At 37.6% G+C, this 19,205-nt stretch overlaps 2 protein-coding genes across 2 annotated transcripts; one reads left to right on the top strand and one right to left on the bottom strand.

The window, feature by feature from the left end:
* The first annotated feature begins 707 nt into the window (after positions 1–707).
* On the top strand, positions 708–13,889 carry baiap2l2a (BAR/IMD domain containing adaptor protein 2 like 2a). Its single transcript, XM_053338858.1, has 14 exons — positions 708–761; positions 1,233–1,308; positions 3,801–3,887; positions 5,019–5,080; positions 5,193–5,264; positions 5,634–5,714; positions 5,839–5,970; positions 7,510–7,602; positions 8,916–8,988; positions 9,507–9,732; positions 10,093–10,158; positions 11,525–11,708; positions 13,307–13,347; positions 13,811–13,889. The coding sequence occupies exons 1-14, from the start codon at positions 708–710 to the stop codon at positions 13,887–13,889; spliced, it is 1,326 nt and encodes a 441-aa protein (XP_053194833.1).
* Positions 13,890–16,325: 2,436 nt separating this feature from the next.
* Positions 16,326–18,864, bottom strand: pvalb6 (parvalbumin 6). Its single transcript, XM_053337812.1, has 4 exons — positions 18,804–18,864; positions 17,111–17,243; positions 16,881–16,990; positions 16,326–16,351 (listed from the first exon to the last, which is right to left on the bottom strand). The coding sequence occupies exons 1-4, from the start codon at positions 18,862–18,864 to the stop codon at positions 16,326–16,328; spliced, it is 330 nt and encodes a 109-aa protein (XP_053193787.1).
* Between the last annotated feature and the right edge of the window lie 341 nt (positions 18,865–19,205).

The following is a 19,205-nucleotide window of genomic DNA, read 5'->3' as shown; positions in this document are numbered from 1 at the left end:
TTTAATATTGAATGTGTGTGAATGTAGTGTATGTTTTAATGTTTCTCAAATTACATGTTTTTCTGTTTTATGTAAAGCACATTGAGTTGCCATTGTGTATGAAATGCACTATATAAATAAAACTACCTTGCCTTGCCTTGCCTATATAGATCAAGTTTATTATATTTATTATTTATTTTATTATTAATAAAAAATTAATTATTATTAACTTATCTATTCCTGTCATGGATAACAAGTTGCTTACTACACTGATACTTAGATAGTGATCCATTTTTGTGTCTTTTGGTCAATATATTGAATCATTCTTTGGACCTGCACTAAAAAGCTTTAATATGTATCAGAAGATGTAAATGATGATTTTTACTGCGTGAAAACATATCCGTGTTATAGTGTTGAGGAAAACACACAATGTGGTAAACACACACGCCCAGATGAACACACACTCCCAGACAGTCAGGGTTTACAGCACATGTTAGTGTGTTTTATGGCAGGGTCATGTTTAATTATTTACTCCAGTCTCTTTCAGGGCGCAGTGGTGTCAGTTACCAACACACTGAGCTGCCTCCTTGCCTCAACTTCACGTCCAGTCTAATACGTTCAACTCTGCTCTCACCTCTCAGAGAGACTGTGGTACATTTGTTAGATGATTTAGGAGCTGCAGACGCTCTCAAGGATTCATTGACAGTTGTGCTATTGTGGATATAAACATGTCGGGGATGAACAGTAATCAACTGCATCGCTCAACCTTGGGGATTTACTCAGTGAGTAAGAGATACTGTGTGTGCGCTAACAGCTCATATTAGACAGCAAACTTACCTGCAAGACATACACTAAGTTAAGTAAGCTAAGTGTAAGTAATAGTGCTTGTAATGGTGGCAGTGGTGTTTCTCTGGTTGTGATTTGTTTTCATGTGACTTCATGTGACATTGTTTTTAGAGAATATGGAGTGAAGCCCAGACTAACTTCATTTCTCTGAAGAAGACATGATGTGAATTAATAAAGTCATTCTTAAAGGCAAGGAGTATTTCCTCCACTGGATAACAGCAGAGAAAAGAGTTGTAGGTTTTCTGTGCATGTGTTGAGAGGGAGAGTTTGTGCTCATAAATACAGATTGAGAATGGATCTTATTGATTCTCCTTTAGCTTGGTCTCAGAGTTTCTCTAGCATTCAAAATTCAACAGAGTCTGTGGTGTAATATGTTCGTTTGTGTGTGTGTTTGTTTTTTTTCTCAGGGCTTGATGAATGAGTTCAACCCAAGTCTACAGAAACTCGTTTCACTGGGAAACAGCTATGCCCGAGCTTTCCAGGGTAAGACAGAAAAAGAAAGGAAGAAAGAATTTCTCACTTTAAGATTATCTAAATGTTTTATACCAAACACAGGTCTCCTTGTTTGTGAAATCTACGCACTTCCTTGTCAGGTATCTATTTTCCTGGAACTCATTCCAAAGTCCACACACTTCAGAAATATCCTGGTGCTGTTATAGCTGGTGGTAATGTAACTAAGGCCTACAGAGGCTTTTATGACTACATTGTCAACAGACAGACAAGGCCGCAAATAATTGCCTTATACAGAAGAAGGAGTTTAAGATATTAAATATAGTCTTAATTAGCCAAACTGATTTGAATTTATATATATATCTATATTAGACTATGTTGACAGTAAGTGCTATAATGAAAAGAAGAGGTCATTAAACTATAAATTTGTATGTGAATGTTCAATAATTGCATCTATATTTTATGTCTTCATCACAATCACATCATACTCTCTTCTATTACCCATGCAATGCTTTAAAGGTGAAAGGACTTTAGGAAGCTGAAATGCAAATTAAATTCAGCTACAGAGGCTGTTTTACATGGTGATGCACTTTATATTACATTATAGGAGTTTGTTTAATGTATGCTCTAGCACTACTGCTATATCATCAGCAATTGATTCATAGTAGCGCTACTGCACCCAAAGACATAAAATACAGCTTGTGATGTCTCTCCTTGCCACCTGTAAAGAGACTATACAGTAAGTTCCCCCCTGTTTGAGTTTAGGGTAGAGTCATAACTTCTCAACATGTCGATGAGCCAAGATCCTACTGACACAGCTTCTTCCCTTATATGTCAAAGATTTAAATCCTTTACTTTAGTCTACGTTGGTAGAAGTACCAACACAGCACTGTAATAAATACTGCACTACAAGGAAAAATTCTGCCTGACAAATCCTACTTCAGTAAAAGTAGGCTACATAAGAATTATCACTTTGATGTATTTAAAGTATTACAGTAAAAGTAGTGGTTTGCTCCCTCTGACTGATACATTATTATATATGACAGCATTAGATTATTTATACTGAAGAATGTTACTGTTGTAACTGCTGGAGATGGGGCTAGTTTACACTACTTTTCTACAGTTAGCTACTTTAGTCCAGTGGTTCCCAGCCTAGGGGTCAGGCCCCTCCAAAGGGTCACCAGATAAATCTGAAGGGTCATGAGATGATTAATGGGAGAGGAAAGAAGAAAACATAAAGTTCTAATAAAGAATTTGTTTTTCACATCTGAAATGCGACGTCAAAAGACGAAAAGGTTGCAAACCACTGGTTTCATCTTTAACAATGTGTTTTAAAAGCTTGTTTTATCATCGATTGTGTCAAATCTTCATCTAAAAATTAATTAAAATGTGGTGAAGTAGAAAGTACAACATTCCTCTCTTAAATGTAGTATAGTGGACATATAGTAGCATCAAATGGAAATAGCCAAGTAAGTAAATGATACTTTCCTGTAGCTGAGTAAAGTTACTTTCCACCACAATCTGTAGGTGTGTATTATTGAAGTCCATTAGTATCAAAGTTACTACACATTGGGGTGTGTGTGTGTGATTGAAACATTTGCTGTGTTCACAGCCATGCAGGTTTCTAGCAGTGATATGTATAGCCATACTTGCCTATCATCATGTTAACATGTCAACATGTTTTCACTGACAATCTTAACATACTTATATTTAGCAGGTATGACATGTTTATTGTGATCTAATCACCAAAATCATCCAGTAGTCTGAGATACTTCAGCCTGGTTGAAAGCAGTGAATCAACTGACAAACATCCATACAGCCATACCATAAGCACTATCTAACACAAAGTCAGCACTGGCACTAGCTAACAGGTTTCAAAAAAGAGGTTCAGCTACTGCAGTACTAATAAAAACCAGGATACTGTTACATGTAAACATCTTATGCAGGTTTCTGAACATTCTTTGTCGACAAAATGAGTGGCTTAGCTGTTGAGAAATCAAGACACAACTGGACACAGATTACAAAAAACCTGGACACTGTTAGAATCATGTAAACAGGGATATAAAAAAGGTGTATCATGCTATTTTTAAATGCCATATTCAGAATATAACAAAACCAGGATAAATGAAAAATGCAATTTTATTTTAAAATGATCAATTGCAGGTGATCAAAATGCAAAGGTAGTAATGATTTTATCCTAAGGCTTGTTTTTAATCTTATTTCCAAATACAGCACAGCAATGTTAGTGTATATGGAAATGAATCGCCTATAACCATTTGAATTATTGAATAATTTCCTCTTTTGTAATTAATGGATCTGTTTACCTGCTTTTGTAGCTCCATGCACAATGGGAACTGATGTACCAAATAAATCTGCATTTCAAATGAATACATTGTGTGTGTGTGTGTGTGTGTGTGTGTGTGTGTGTGTGTGTGTGTGTGTGTGTGTGTGTGTGTGTGTGTGTGTGTGTGTGTGTGTGTGTGTGTGTCTGTGTGTGTCTGCTTGTGTGTGTGCATGCATTTCAGCTCTTGCTGTAACAAGTGAGGCCTACTTCAGTGCACTTTCAAACATTGGCAAGCAGGCTATCCACACCATCTCCTCACGCTCCATAGGTATGTGCACCCATGCATCAATGCACTGTAGATTTCTCAAACAACTTGTCAATCTCAAGATTACCATGTGGAGTTACAATGGGAGTATTTCTGTGACTATAATCTACGATGTATGTGTTGAATTTTTCCATATCATGAGGACCAAAGTTTACCCTTAGGCAACACTTTATTGCAGTTTCACAATTACAACACTCTGTGCATGTGTGTCTATGTGTGTGTGTGATTAGCATACACTTTGATGTGTAATTATGATGATGTGACATACTGAACAGTTATGGAAACCAGGCATTTCATAGTATCTACAATAGTCATTGCTTATAAAGACTAACAAGCATTTTACCTGCAGCTCATAATATATTTAACACATTTATAGAGCTTTTATATATGTTTGAGTTTGTTTTTCATGAGATGTTTCTGAGATGCTGAGTGCAGCAGAGGCAGAGTATCGGATGCCAGCGGGGGGCATGAATAATAAACGATGACAGGCAGTGGGCCATGCTCTGCTCATTTAACCCAGCCACTCTAAAACGGACTCATGTCGGGTTTAGCAGTTGGAGTTGATGACACTGTCCAAAGTAGATCATTAGTCTACTCTCACTGTACACTGATCAGATTTTTTTCTGGCACAAAGACCTTAAAGCAGGCCTATGACATTTTTGCAAAACAGCCACTGTAGCCATAAGTGAGATGACATGGTAAAATTATTAAATGTAGCATAACAGTGGCACAAAGTCAAAAACTTACTCAGTCATTTTTGTCAGACAATAATATGTATCTAACATTCACTACTTATGATCTGGCTTATGGTCTGGTATGAGTGCCTGGTCATACCACACCATGTAAAGCTATAACAGTAAAACCATGCGTGTATTGAAGGAAATGATGGTGCATTTTTACTTCCTTATTAATGTAACTTTACACTTTAAACAAAGTGTTGTTTCTACTTTCATCTTATCTTTTTATCTCTGGGAATCCCAGTGACTGTGTGAATTTAATTGTGTGTGTGCCGTATGAGGGGGTGTGTAGATAAGAAATGAACAAAGGAGAAAGATTAAACAGCCGTGTAATGTTATTTTATTGTTTTCTAATAATAAACAGTTTATAAATTAGCATGTAATACTTCTCTTTAAGGAGATGTTCTGATTCAGATCTGTGAAAGCCAACGCAGACTCACCATGGAGTTGGAGGGAGTAGTAAGTTACATCAACACGACACTAATCAGTCCGTCACAACTTCTGAGTGTAATAAAACCTTTATGTGCTTCATTTTCTCTGGTGTTTATTATGGTTTTGTGTGTCATTTCAGTTCCGCTGGTTCAGCGTGGAAGTTCTTCAGGAGATGGACAATAACATTATGAAGGACGTTGATTATATATCAGTGAGTGAGGGGCACGAGAAGGTCAAAAGATGCCCTCACAGAATGCTAAACTGTTATCTCTTCATTATATTCAGGAAGGAAAAGTAAAATGAATAACTGCAGGTTATTCTGAGAATAGTAATAGACATAGGAGTGGTTTGTTGAGTCAGTTATCTGATAAATTAATTGGCAATATACTGTAGCAGTGACAATAAATTCCACTCCAATATTAGCATGATCATTTATCCTGATGAGATTGCCACTATTAATGGAAAATGTCTCTAATTTTACTGTTATTGAACTGAGACTATACTGCAGTTTCTGGGTGATTATATTACAATGCAGTATTTGTGATTATATAACAAAAACGTGCCCTTCTTTGCTCCACAGGGCAGCTGGAATCATTTTGAAATGGAAGTCCAAAACCAGACAGCAGCTATGGAGAGACAGCAATGGAGAGGAACTAATCAGGTCTGTGTATTTCTCACTTTTTCTGTACCCTGAAGAGAAATTCAGCACTATTGTATATGTACCTGTCCTTGTGCAGTATATATATATGAATATATAATATGGTGTCAATTGTGTTTATCCTCAGGATTGTAGTGAATATATGCAGTTCCTCAGGAAGAGCCATGGTGATGCTCTGAAAGAAGAAGAGAGGCGGTATCGCTTCTTGGCTGAGAAACACTGTGGTCTGATACAGACCATCGCCAGCTTCATGAACAAGGTGTGCACTCTACTTTAAATAGCATTTATGCATATCATATTTTCTGGTTTGTTTTGGCTTACTGACTGAAGGTGCCAAGTGGGTCGGTTTGTCACGCAACTCATTACAATGAATGTCATGGAGACAATAACAGGAAGGCACTCAAAAGAGAATTCACAATAACGGGTAATGATTATGTGAGACATTATCATCCCCTACAGGGAAATTTCCCGCTCTTTTAATGAGGGTCAACCACAGAGCAGTGGCTTATGAGGCAATGGAAATTCAGTGTCTACTGCAGGGCTGATGTCTTATTAACAGATCACCTGTTGAACTCTGGACTCACTTTTTTTTATTACACCCCTATCTTGACCCAATTAAACATTGACTATACGGACAATTTATGATTCTGTAAAACTCTAAAAATATTTTTATTTCTGCTTCCTGACCCACATATTCATACTGTGGAACACACTTTTAGAGAATTAGAAGTCTACTTTTTTAGTTTATAATGAGGCAGTCACAAAACCCTTTGAGACTGCCTCATGTACCAATGGTTCAGGATTATAATAAACCTGACGTGTGTGTTTGACGTGTGTTTAACCCTCCGCTGTTGAGAACCCATTTAGCTATGAGCAAATGCACCAGTGCTTCTATGAAAAATACTCCATTACAAGTAAAGGTCCTTCATTCAAAAGTAGAGGTAGAAGTAGTAAAAGTACTTAGTATAAAAATTACAGCTTTATACTATAAAAAAGTATAGTGTAGTATAGTATAGTATAGTATAGTATAGTATAATATAGTATAGTATAGTATAGTATAGTATAGTATAGTATAGTATAGTTTACTTTTAGATAAGTACTGTTGCAGCTGGTACAAGTGGAAGTGTAGAGAGTCATGCTTCATTATTATATTATTTTCTTTTTATGTTTCTCAGTTATTTTATATTTATATATTTTTGATGAAATGTTAGACATTTCGACCTTAGTTGATTAAATGAAGCCATTAAAGGGAGAAAAACTTTTTTGGGTGGAATTGCTACCATCATGTTTCACAAAAGCAATTTGTGAGCACTGTTAACACGTGGATCATAAACTGTGGCAAGGTCATGTTTCACAGATGATTACCACTCACAGATTGCAGTTAAATTAACTCACCTTACAGGCTTCTCATATTGTTCATGCAAGGGTGGAGTTAATTTCAAACAGTGACACTGGGTGTCATGTTGCTCATCTTGCAATGGGCTGCTGAAATGTAGCAAGGAGCTTCAAAATGCAGCTTTTCTGTAAGTGGTAATTTTTTTTCTCTATAGATGATGAGATAATAGATGTCAGACAAGTAGAAGTATAGTGATGTAAAAAGTGTTGATTTTTAAATGTTGTGGAGTAGAAGAATATAGCAGCAGGAAATGGACATACTGATTTATGAGTGCAACATGCTTCTGTATTCATAGGCTGATACATCTCTCTGTGTACTAATATTTATTTGTTTTTGCATTTGTGTGTGTGTGTGTGTGTGTGTGTGTATGTGCTTGTGTGTGCTTTTGTGTGTATGTGGCAGACAGGGGTCTCTCTCCAGAAGAGAGCGGATGCCTGGTCAGAGGACGTGGACGCCACCAGAAGACGTGAGGCCAGACATTCTGTGGACAGCACTGTGAGTTCATAGAAATCAGTCTCTCATAAAGCAACTCCACCGAGTTTATGAAGTGGGTTGTTCAAGCAGAGTCTGAGACGGATTGTATTTCAATCTTTCAACGCTCCAACAATATGCTGCTGGTGTGTGGTATAATTCTGTCTTTAGGGAACAAGCTCTGAGAAGCTTTATAAAATTTGTTTCGGCAAGCACACAGAATTTAAATGTGTTATAACTTTTAAGATTTTGTTTTAAAGTTACTGAATGAACTGAATTTATAAAACAAATATAAGTGAGGAAATCATATTTTGAAGTGAATGCTATCAGCAGAGAATACTCAGACTTAACCTTCCTTTAATTTTTGTATTACACACACAAACATGTTGGAGGAAACTAGTGAGTTTTTGCAAAATATTTTTGTTACCATGGTGCCCTCTGGTGGTTTTAGCCTGATTGAATTTGAAGCCATCAGTATGAGTCACACATCAGGCATGAGGCATACATCTGCAACAAGAAAGCTTTTTAAGGTGGATTTCACCTGCGGCTGAAATAGAAAATCACAGATTGTCTGATATGAATTAAAGAATGATTGTGATAAGGCTGATCACTTTAAATAATTGAAGCTGCCTTGCAAACTAAATCTGTACCTTAAACATAATTTGTAATTTCTTTTAGTGTGACTTCAGACAACTTTATACCCCAAAACAGTAAGATTATGGATAATTCACAAACTCCAATAGTGTGGTTCTTTGTATCAAAGCTGCAATTACAATTCAAGTAAACAACAGAGACACCCATGTTATAAACCCTGTCAGTTTCCATCTGTTCCTCATTGGAAGGTGACATGCCAATGAACTCTGCAGATCCTGTATCCTACTGTAATAGCAATCAGGGGATTAACATGGATTCTTTGTTTGTTTTGGTTTGATGTGGGATTTATTCCTGCTTAGAGTGAAGCCTGATGTGAGCCAGTTCAGGCAGATATTTTAGTTTCTACAGTTACACACAACATGTTCTTCTTATTGCAGCATGCAGTTTATCTAACACACCCTCCACACTAAGGCAGTCTATCTAAGATAACGTGCACAGCTAACTCTCTCGGTCTAAAATGTTTCCACCAACTCCCAGTGTGAATTCTAATGATGCTATGTCCCATGATGAAGTCCTCAAATGCAGATAGGTTGCAGTTGACTGAGCATTTTTTCTTTATTTGCTGTTTGCCATTATGACTGTGGTGCTTTCTGGTGTTTGCAAGACATATTAACATTACAACTGCAGTGATTAAATTGTCTAGAACAGTGCATGTAATATGTTGTGTATTTCTGGTTGTACAGAGGGGGGGGATGAGAGAGGAGGAGATGAGGAGGAATAAAGAAGAGCAGACCCTCGGCTCCATACCATCAAGGGGTAGGCGCTTCATTTGAACAGAGTTTCAATCTGTTTTTGCCATTTTACATTCTTGCAACATTTTTCATGTTTTGTTATGAATGAAAGTGTTTCTGTAATATTAATTTCCCTCTTTTAAATTATTTGCAGTCCATAATGCCTGTATATCAGAGCTCATTTTGCCCTCACTCTACCAGCTGTTTTATCATACTTTAAGCCTTTGATCTCTTTTTCTCCCTCTCTGGTCCATCTCTCTCACTCTCCCTCTGCATAGTTTTGCAAATCATGCACTTTCATACCTCCTCATTTGTACTTTCTTCAGCCCAAAGTCTGTCTAATTATTAAGTTTGCTCGTCTAGAGTAAAAATAGATGAAATGAGGGTGTGTTAAAGATTTTTTAATAAATAGAATATTAAATTGCACTCCTCCTTATATTCCACTTTTCCCCCCTGTGAAAAATTTAGCAGGTTCATCACCTAACGTGTGTTTGAACAAACTGTCCTCACTGCACCATTGTGTTTCATTCTTCATCTCTACAGCCCCATCTCCATATGGGAACATGTCTCGCTCTGGAGAGTCAGTGGGAGGTGGTGGTGGTGGTGGTGGTGGTGCTACTGGAGGAAAATCCATGAGGGCCCGGACATCCCACCAGCCTGGTGGCTCCTATCCCACCTTGCTGCCTTTCAACAAGGGAGAGATGATCACTTTGCTGGACCAAAAGCCCAAGAACGGCTGGCTGTATGGACGTTCTGACAGCAATTCACGGTGAGAGTGTGTATATGTGTCCTGCTTCACCACTCTCTATCTGTACCTGCTGTAAATGTCAGATATGTTCAGTAGTTCAACATATTCAGCTATTTTACAAATATTTTTTATAAAATCATCTGGTATGAAAAAAACTATGCCTTTCACATTTGTACAAGATGTTTAATGGAAAGTATTTTTGATGTGAATAAATGAATGGAGAGAAAATACAAGAATCACATATCAAAAGATAAAAGATAAACCTGAAAGAAACAGATTTTTTTTAGGATGTATTAAAGTGGTTTTGTCAATATTTGCACTTTTACATTAAACACTGAATCCATGAATGTCTCCTTTATTTTCTGTCCCTTTCATTTTCAGTCAGGGATGGTTTCCGGCTTCCTATGTGGAAGCAGTGGAGGAACTACAAATGTCACCTAGCTACAGGTAAACACCCATTAAAACAGATTCAAGTATGACTGTTGATTAACATTTTGGGCAGAAATATATAGTCATATCATGCTGGCTCCTACTATGCCTAACATCATGGAAACATTCCAGTACCAAATTCAGTAGCAAGAAGATATTGACATATAGACACTGCCAGTCTTACATTTCTGAACTACAAACAGATCAGATGCTCCCAAAGGCCTCTTGTATCTGATTTTATAACAAGATACAGTCATAGCAGCTCAGTGAGGCTGCACTTTGGTATAGCTAACTTCAGCATACTAAAACGCTGACAGTGCTAACATGTTGATGTGCTGCAGGTAATGTTTACCATGTTCACTATCTTAGATTAGCATGTTGGCTAAACTAAAGCAGTGATCATTTGCTAATTACCACTAAACACAAAGTTCGACTGAGGCTGGTGGAAATGCCATTAGTTTTGCAGGTATTTGGTCACAAAGCAGATTCTACAACTTCAAATTTTAAACTGATGATGGCGCTAGATGAAAAGCATCACCAAAGTCATTAAAATCTATCCTAAGGAAGAGCAAAAAAATGTCACTAAAAAACACAAACAACCATTAAATTCAAAGACACTGTCATTGCTATCTGTCTAAAATGATCTTCTATTTTCTGTGTGACCTCATTTATAGTTTTTGAAGTTTAGTATTTTGAACCTTGCTTCCCATTGGCTTAGTCATTAGCATTGCTACATTATAGCACGTAGGTTTGAATCTTGACCATGGTCCCATAGTTTGCATGTGTTCTCTTCATGTTTGTGTGTCTCTATCAGTCCAAAGAAATGCAGAATCATACCCATAGATGTGAGTGTACCTCCATCTACAGTATGTATTAGTGAGCTCTGAGATGGACTGACAGTCCATCTGCTGAATAAAGTTTGCCTTTCAGACCTGATATGTAATACACTTTGCAGCTCCTCTAGGCTGTCCTTACTGTTTTATGGGTTTTAAAAGAGGGTCATCATGAATCTCAGGCCTGGAATAATAGCAGGAACTATTTAAGATATTTGGGTGACCCATTGCTGTAAGGAGGACCGGTAAGAGTTTCTAAACTAAAGCAGTGTTCAGTCACTGGGGACACCTGCTGTGACTGATGCCTACGTGAATGATAATGTAGATCAAAGGCACTTAATGTACAGTATGTATTGGATTTGAAATTGAATGTAGTTCAACCAGCAGAGCATGCTTTAACTTATATCTTTTGTGTTCAAATCTAATATTCTTTGACTCTGAAGTACAATAAGCATGTTGAAAAGGAAAAGGAGCTTAAGTGTCAAGTAAGAAAAAAAATAGATGTTATACTTCTTCAACAAAGACAACTGTGAACTTGTGTGTATTTTCAGTACTTCGACTCTCCGAAGCAGCAGCAGCATGAGCAGCCTGTACCAACCAGGAGGCAGCAGCCACAACGGAGGCCCACCCCCACCTCCTCCGCCACCGCCGCCGCCACCGCCATCTGTATCTTCAAATAGACAACCAGTTACTCCAACCTTTGACAGACGGGCAAACTCAAACTCAGAAAACAAGGTATGGCAACCTGACACTGTGTGATTATATTGGTCAGGTGTAGCTGAGATCAATCATTTCTCTCTCTGTATTAAAATAATGGAAAATTCTTCTACAGTCTTTATTAGATATTTTGGATTTCATTAAGTCTTTATGAGTTTTAATGAAATTGATCAGCTAAAAAATAAACATTAATAAAAAAATTCTGAAGCTGACAAGTTGTGAAATATCTTATAGGCTGGTGTTTATTCTTTCTTGTTGATAATAATAGTTATTAATGGTGATATTGCTCTCTCTTTCTAATAAGCAAGTCTGCAGTTATAGATGTTAATAAATTATTAAAGGTGGGATTTAATTAATAAAGTTGGCAATTGTTTAAATAGGATTTTAACAACATGCAACCCAAAGGTCTATCTCTCTTTTTTTTTTACTGACCCATAGATCATAAAATGATTTGTTAGCCACAAATACAGCGAGTAGTCACAACCCTTTAGCAAAAGTGCTTTATTAGAACAATGTCTTATCTACACTGTTCTGATAAATCTGTATTTAAATTGCTGAATTATTATCAAATTTTGGTAAAAGTAATTTGCATCAACCAATGCAGAGTAGCTGAGTAAATATACCTGTATACGTATATAGTTACAAATAAACTGAACACCTTTATGTCTTCTTCAATGGGAGCAGAGCAATAATATGGGACAGCTCCAATAACATACAATATATTATGCATATCTTTGATGGTATTTTGCGCATCTGTCCAGCAGGGGCACTGTGGCAAGGTGCTGTTCTCAATGACACCTCACCCCTCTTTCTGGTGGATACAGGGAGGAAGCTCCAGCTGCTGATGGTGTATAGGCCAGGAGGTTGTGTGTGTTCTTGTGTGTGTGTGTACTGAAAATACAACATTAAAAAGATCTGAGATGGTGTAACAAACCCCATCTCAGATCTTTTAAATGTAGAATTTTTAGTTAAAGACCTATTTGAGGGTTGTTCCTCTTGACTAAATAGGTCTGGTGCTGCACTCAACCCTTAGGGTGCTCCTGTGTGATAATGAGTCCTTTGAAATGATTTTCAATCACATTGTGGTTTGAAAAGCATTGCTGTTTCTGTCAGGAACATGCAGAGAGGATAACAGCCCTCCTCAACTGAGGTATTTCAGTTTTATAAAATGATTGATATTAATTATATTAATAATTAAAAGGGCAATGAGTAAGATGTTTCACATTTGTGCTTTTAGTGCCCCTGCAAAGCATTCTTTAAAGATTTAAAACTTGTTCTCAAGCCAATAGTGCAAATGACAAAGTAGATTATGATACTGATCATTTTTACTAGATGTCTCTGCATGTTCTCTGCTGTAGTTTGTTCTCTTGTCCATCTCTGTTGTAAAATGCATGATTTTTGCAGTTCATGTCAACTGGACAATCTATGAAGTGTGTGTGGGGCTGCGTGGCACAGCACATCAGTAAGCAGCTTGTGGGAGGACTGACTGAAAGCAGAATGGCGAGGGGTCAAGGACCGGAGCCTGCTGAGACTCCATTAGTGCATGTGTCTACATTTTGTGGTTTGGATTTGCCCTCACCTTCCTCACCTTTTACCTTTCTCATATGTTTCCACAGAGATCACAATCGCATGAATCACAACCAGAACTCTTCCCAAAGTAAGAATAATGTACCTGGAATGCATGCAGCTCTGATTTGAAAGTGAAGTTTGTAAAATGTTCAAATGGAGGCCACTTTTGTTCTCCTCTGTAGAAACTGATGATATTTTTGAAGTATATCATGAAGCCATTAAATCAGAGAACAGATGAGGGCAGTAATCTAAATGGCACCAAATCACTTTCCTTCCATTACAGTTTGAAGTGCAGTTTAGTACTGAAACCATTTTCAGTTATGGCCATTTGGGAACAATGGCTATAGTTCTCACTTGTGGTGAACAGTTTGCTAGATGATGCTTGTTGAAATGCAGTAGCTACCCATTTCTCCTGCTATAATCTCCACTGCTATGCTCAAAGACATTATTGTGGGCCAGAGCATTTTCTTATATAGGTTTTCTCCGCTTTGTGTCTGTCTTCTTCTTCCAAAATTTATTTCTCTCTCTCCTTTTCTCATTCTTTTTTGAAGGGGTACCAACCCATTTGCAACAGTTAAACTGAAGCCAACGTCGACCAATGACAGATCAGGCCCACCTCTATATCGCTGATTCATTCTTGACCTTGGAAACAGCCGTGCAGTATATGTGGATGAAAGCTAAGTTAGTTGGACCTTCAATGGAGATGATTTGTCATTCTTCTGTTTGCTGTAGTGTCCTATCTCCTGCACCAAGTAGGAAAAGGGAGACATAAATTTGAATAAATATTCTAGGATACTTGGGTGTGTGTAAGGACTGTAGATGTTCATTTTGACATTTTGATCTTGTAAAACCAGCCAATCACCATCTATTCATGTTTTTTGTCTATAATATCCATGTTGATTTTCACGTGATTGGCTCTGGTTTTGTGATAAAATGGTAATAATGAATCACTTTGATAGCAGTATGTGCAATATAAAGCAATATGTGCATTGATCATTCCTTCTCTGAGAAGCTTGATTTATTGAATTTATTCAATCTATTCTGACAAGAAATGACACTTAAATGACTTTGATATTGCTCATTTGGCAATACATGATTAGTGTCTGTGAAGTGTATATAATGTACAGTTGATGTTAGGAATTGGTGTGTATCAAAATGATGTCATGTAAGATGTCATTAATAGCTCAGGGATGATTCCATGTACTGTATGCAAGATCTTTTCAAATGCCTTTATTGCCATTGTATTGTGTCTCCGCCATTTTTCTCTCCACGGGCTACTAAATTAAGTCCATAACTAAATGTTAATTATGTTACAGATGTAATTTTGAAAACTGGCTTGTAGAAATATGATGATGTAACCTCTGGCAGAGAGTGTAATATCTCATAAAAAGAGGATAAAATGTCTGCAGCAGAAATGTACTGTAATGAATAATGCAATGCATTCATGGCTAATATAATATCATCTTAATAGCATCATTATTCCTTGGTGTATCACTCAATTAGCAGGTGACATATTGAACTGGTGGCATAATGAAAATATTGATCTATAATGTGTATAAGTAACTGATGAATAATATGGACTTATTGAATAATTAGTACTATTACATGATAAATAGTCAAACTGTGTTTATTAATGGGACATTTTGGCACAATTGTTTACTGTTTTTGAGTATCACTTTTGTTATGAATTGACATTGACCTTTAAAGTCTAAACTGAACCTTTGTGCTTGTTGTTTAAGTGGTAGCCTCTAAGGTTTAGATCTGTGTTTATTTGCTCAGGCAGTATAATGGCCTACTAAAGAAGATCAGGAATCCTGTGTTGCCTGTTTGGGTCCTCCGCTGGGGATACTTAACCCAAATTGAACCTCAGTATGAATCCAATTCTGCTAATGGCCTCACAGCATGGTTTTGTTAAACTGGCACAGCACATCTGAATAAAGACAGTTTGGCAAGTGGAATAATACAACCTCCTCCTCCCTTTTTTTGTTTCCATTAAATGATATTGTATTATATACATATGTAATATACAAACGCTGGATAGTTGCACTCAGTTTGGTTTAATGCAGTTTCCTCTTCTCCTGTCACTACTGAGATAATACAGACAATGTTAATGAATGCTAACAAATAACACTGAGGGATAATTATGACCTTGGTAAAGCTTTTCAAACACCTCTTTATACATTATTAGGTTGCTGTCAAGCTATTATTCACCTGATAAGAGTAAAAGTGACAGTGAAATAGAGAAAGAGGGAAAGAAGGATAACTGGAGTGAGTGAAAAATCAGATAAGAGATAGAGTCACATCAAAGGAAAGAATTAAGAGAAGAGTCTTTGTGAGTCATAGCTGTTTTTTTTAACACTTTATTTTATTCTTTCACAGCTTAACTTCTTTCTTCTTTTGGTATGTTTTACAACAGCTCATTACCAGAGGAGAAAGGGATGGATAGATGGATGTAAGGATGGATGAGATGGTGGCGTAGGAGGGGGCAGATTAAAGGGGAGGGTAAGCAAGAGGGAAACAATCCCAGAAGGGGAATCGATAAAGAAGAGAAAAACGGAAAAAGGGGACAGAAGGGGAAACGAAAAACGAAAGGATGAGGGTCTTTCTCTTATAATATCAGTTTTCTTTAAATATCTACTTTATGCTTTAAAATGTGGTTGAGGTTTATTCCTGCAGGCATGTTTTATATCTATACATAAACAGAAACAAGAAGAGTTTGTATAAAAAGGAAAAAATAAATAGGGTGAATGGAGCTGTGGGGGGCATTTGGTGGGGGTATGTGTAAAGGTGTTGGAGCATTTAGGGCTGCAAACCACTTCAGTGCAGCATTGTACTTAGTGAGGAGAGCAGTGGGGGTAGAAGTTGAAGAAGAGGTGTGTGTCCGTGTGTGTGTGTGTGTGTGTGTGTGTGTGTGTGTTTGTGTGTGTTTGTGGCAGGAATTGTGGCTGTTTGTTGGGTGAGGTGAGGCGAGGTGAAGTGAGGTGTAGGTGCTGAGCAGGAAAGGAGTGTCAGGATGTGGCGGGGGTTAGGTTCTTGGAGCGCTAGTCAGTCATGATAGGTGACTGTTCATTCTTTCACAAGGGCAGCAAACTCTGCAAAAGAGAGGGAGGCAAAAGAAAAGTTGTCAGGATGTTTGAGTTTTTCACATTTTTCCAAAAACCCACCATTCATTTATAGATGGATTTCCTACCTGACTACTGTAATATATTTGTCATGTTTTCCTCAGTTGTAAATCTCACACTGTCTCAACTCCTCAAATCAATCAAAAATGTCATGCTATGCTTTGGAAAATGCTGAGCAATCAATCTCTGGTTTCAGCTTCTCCACTCTGCTACTTCCTTTTTTGTTAAATATAGCATTTTAAAATACAGTATACAGTGAATTCAATAACTTATATAAATCTACATTTAATTTAATCATTCAATGTTATTAAATCAGGATGAGGACCAGTAAGTAAATCCCACACTGCAGCAACATTCTGCCAGTGTGTGCTTGCATGTGTGACTTTTGTTTGTGTGTATCTGTGTGTGTGTGTGTGTGTGTGTGTGTGTGTGTGTGTGTGTGTGTGTGTGTGTGACCCTTGTGACACTCCCACTAATGGAATTTGATGTTGGTGTTTACCATCGACTCCAATCTTGCCATCTCCATCCTTGTCCGCTGCTTGTAAAAATGCTTTGGTTTCTTTGTCTGTCAGGTCCCTGCCATCTTTGGCAAAACCTTTCAGGACGAATCTAGACAAGGGCAGAAAAGTTGAATGGATCTGTGTCAAAGAACAGTAATGTTTCATTTGCAGTAAGATCATTCATTGCATTTAGTTTTGAGGTTTAAATCTGTTTGTGTGTTCGACTTACTTGAGCTCCTCCTCCTCTATGAAGCCGCTCATGTCGGCGTCCAGCACCGTGAAGACCTTCTTCACATCATCAGAAGACTTGGCCTTCAGACCGATTATCTCAAAAAACTTCCTGTGGTCAAAGGAGTCAGCAACTGCACACACACAAACACAGAGACACACACACCCACACACAAAGATTAGTATGTTGCACGCACCTTTAAACCCCCAAATTCTCCTGTAATGACCTTGAAATCCTGCACACATGAGTAAGTGCGCATACTGATAAGCACATAAACTAAAAGTTACTTTAATTTACTGGAAGTCGCTTGTTCTGATCTGGGTGATGAGGCCCAAAGGCAAAAGAATTAATTGTAATGGGGCGGCCTTCTAACAGCGTGACAGTTATAGATTGAGTGTTTGCCAGAGGACCTGTCAGTTCTGGGTCATGGAGCTCTGTCGTCCTCCTTTGTCTGTCTAAGCTATGCAAGCAGACTCTAGAGCTAACCACAGGTATACACATATGTAAAAGAAAAGCATACAGGCATATATAGTCCAGACAGTAAGTATTTGGACAGTTCCTCTTTTTTTTTGTTCTTTAGGGTCAGAGTATTCTTTTTTTAAGCAAAGTAATGGGTATCAACTTTAACTTAAGTAGGTTTACATAAATATTGAAAGAAATGTAAGAAATATATGGGCAGTACAGCCCTTTTAACACATGTCTAAAGTTTAAGGGTTCAAACTCAATTGGAGTTGGCTACATTTTTCTTGACAGCTATGTGTCATTTCAACATTTGGTTTAAAGGCTATATTCACATTACAGGCTGAAGTGGTCCCAATCCAACTTTTTTGCCCGCAAGTGACTCAGACCTGATTTTTTCAATAACAAATCAGGGTCATTTGCATAAGGAGTCCCAAATCTGATCTTTGGATATGTGATCACTGTCAGAACACTCAGATCAGAATTCATGTGGATTTTTTAACGTCTCAGGAAATCATCGTAAATTTATGCAAGCACAGTCATTTCATGGATGTTCAAGATCTGACTGTCGCATGAATGTTGTTTTTGTTGGTATTCTTGTACACATGTGGTTCACATTTCAGTTAAATCTACACATGCATGGGAGATTAGGACCTCAACGGTACTCACACCCAAACAACACTGTCACTGTCACTTGTGAACAATGAATGAATGTGAACTATTAACACAAAATTGGATCTTACTGAAAAATTGGAATTAAGCATTTCAGCCTGTAAAGTGAATGTAGTGAGTGTTCATTTTACATTGGGAGTCTCCATTGAGATTGAGGTGGAGTTGTCTGTCAATAAGAGGAGTAAAGAGGTAACCATGCAAGTGAAAAAACTCACTGGATGGATTATATATCTGTAAAAATTTCTAACAATGTTAATTTTGCCTGTAAAATTTATAAGCAAAACTACTTATTAGCATAGGTTTTGCACAACAAACTGTTTCAGTCAACATCTTGGTTCAACAGTTATATTCAATATATTCAATAACAGCTCAAAGCTAAACCAAGCTCTGGAACATGAAACTTAATCCTATCCCACATCATCCATCTCTTAAATCCTAATGAAATCTGTGAGGTTATTTGGACCAGGGCTGGCTTACATTTGCAGCCAAGTGTTGGTACACTTAGCTGCAATTAGCTCTTCACGCCAGGCTACACTGTGATTTATATGTGGGAAGTTTTTACCTGCAAATGCATCTAGAGCTTTCTTGATGTCATCAGCGTTGAGGATGCTGGTCATTGCCATCTTGGCTGTTGGAAAGGAGAGATGAATGTAGAAAAAAAGAGAGAAAAGGACAGGGAGAAAGAAAAGGAGAGAGAGGGGACAAGGTTAAAAACAAGGTCGCTAGAGAGCAGAGAAAGAAGTCCCAGACATTCTCGTATTACACTGGTGACACTCTAGAAATGGAGCAGGAAACCAGGACATGTGAGAAGGAGGTGATGAGTGACAGAATGAATTAGTGACAGTCGAGAAGGAGTGATAAAGGGAGAGAGGGAAAGGAGATGTGACGGAGGTTAAGAGAGGATATGGTAGAGGGATGGTGATGGTGTTGAGGCAAACAGTTGTGTTTTGGGGACCTGTTATCA

Source organism: Scomber japonicus, chromosome 18, assembly GCF_027409825.1.
Source record: "Scomber japonicus isolate fScoJap1 chromosome 18, fScoJap1.pri, whole genome shotgun sequence".
NCBI classification, from domain to species: Eukaryota; Metazoa; Chordata; class Actinopteri; order Scombriformes; family Scombridae; genus Scomber; species Scomber japonicus.
This window is presented reverse-complemented; position numbering and strand designations above follow the sequence as displayed.

What these genes read in the sequence shown, in the direction of transcription:
- baiap2l2a (XM_053338858.1), top strand. Translation starts at nt 708, where the DNA reads ATGTCGGGGATGAACAGTAATCAACTGCATCGCTCAACCTTGGGGATT. An exon ending in CATCTCCTCACGCTCCATAG is followed by an intron (nt 3,888 to 5,018) that starts GTATGTGCACCC and finishes CTTCTCTTTAAG; the next exon opens with GAGATGTTCTGATTCAGATC. An exon ending in AGGACGTTGATTATATATCA is followed by an intron (nt 5,265 to 5,633) that starts GTGAGTGAGGGG and finishes TTTGCTCCACAG; the next exon opens with GGCAGCTGGAATCATTTTGA.
- pvalb6 (XM_053337812.1), bottom strand. Translation starts at nt 18,864, where the DNA reads ATGGCAATGACCAGCATCCTCAACGCTGATGACATCAAGAAAGCTCTA. An exon ending in AGCTCTAGATGCATTTGCAG is followed by an intron (nt 17,244 to 18,803) that starts GTAAAAACTTCC and finishes GTGTGTGTGCAG; the next exon opens with TTGCTGACTCCTTTGACCAC. An exon ending in TGGCAAGATTGGAGTCGATG is followed by an intron (nt 16,352 to 16,880) that starts GTAAACACCAAC and finishes TCTCTTTTGCAG; the next exon opens with AGTTTGCTGCCCTTGTGAAA.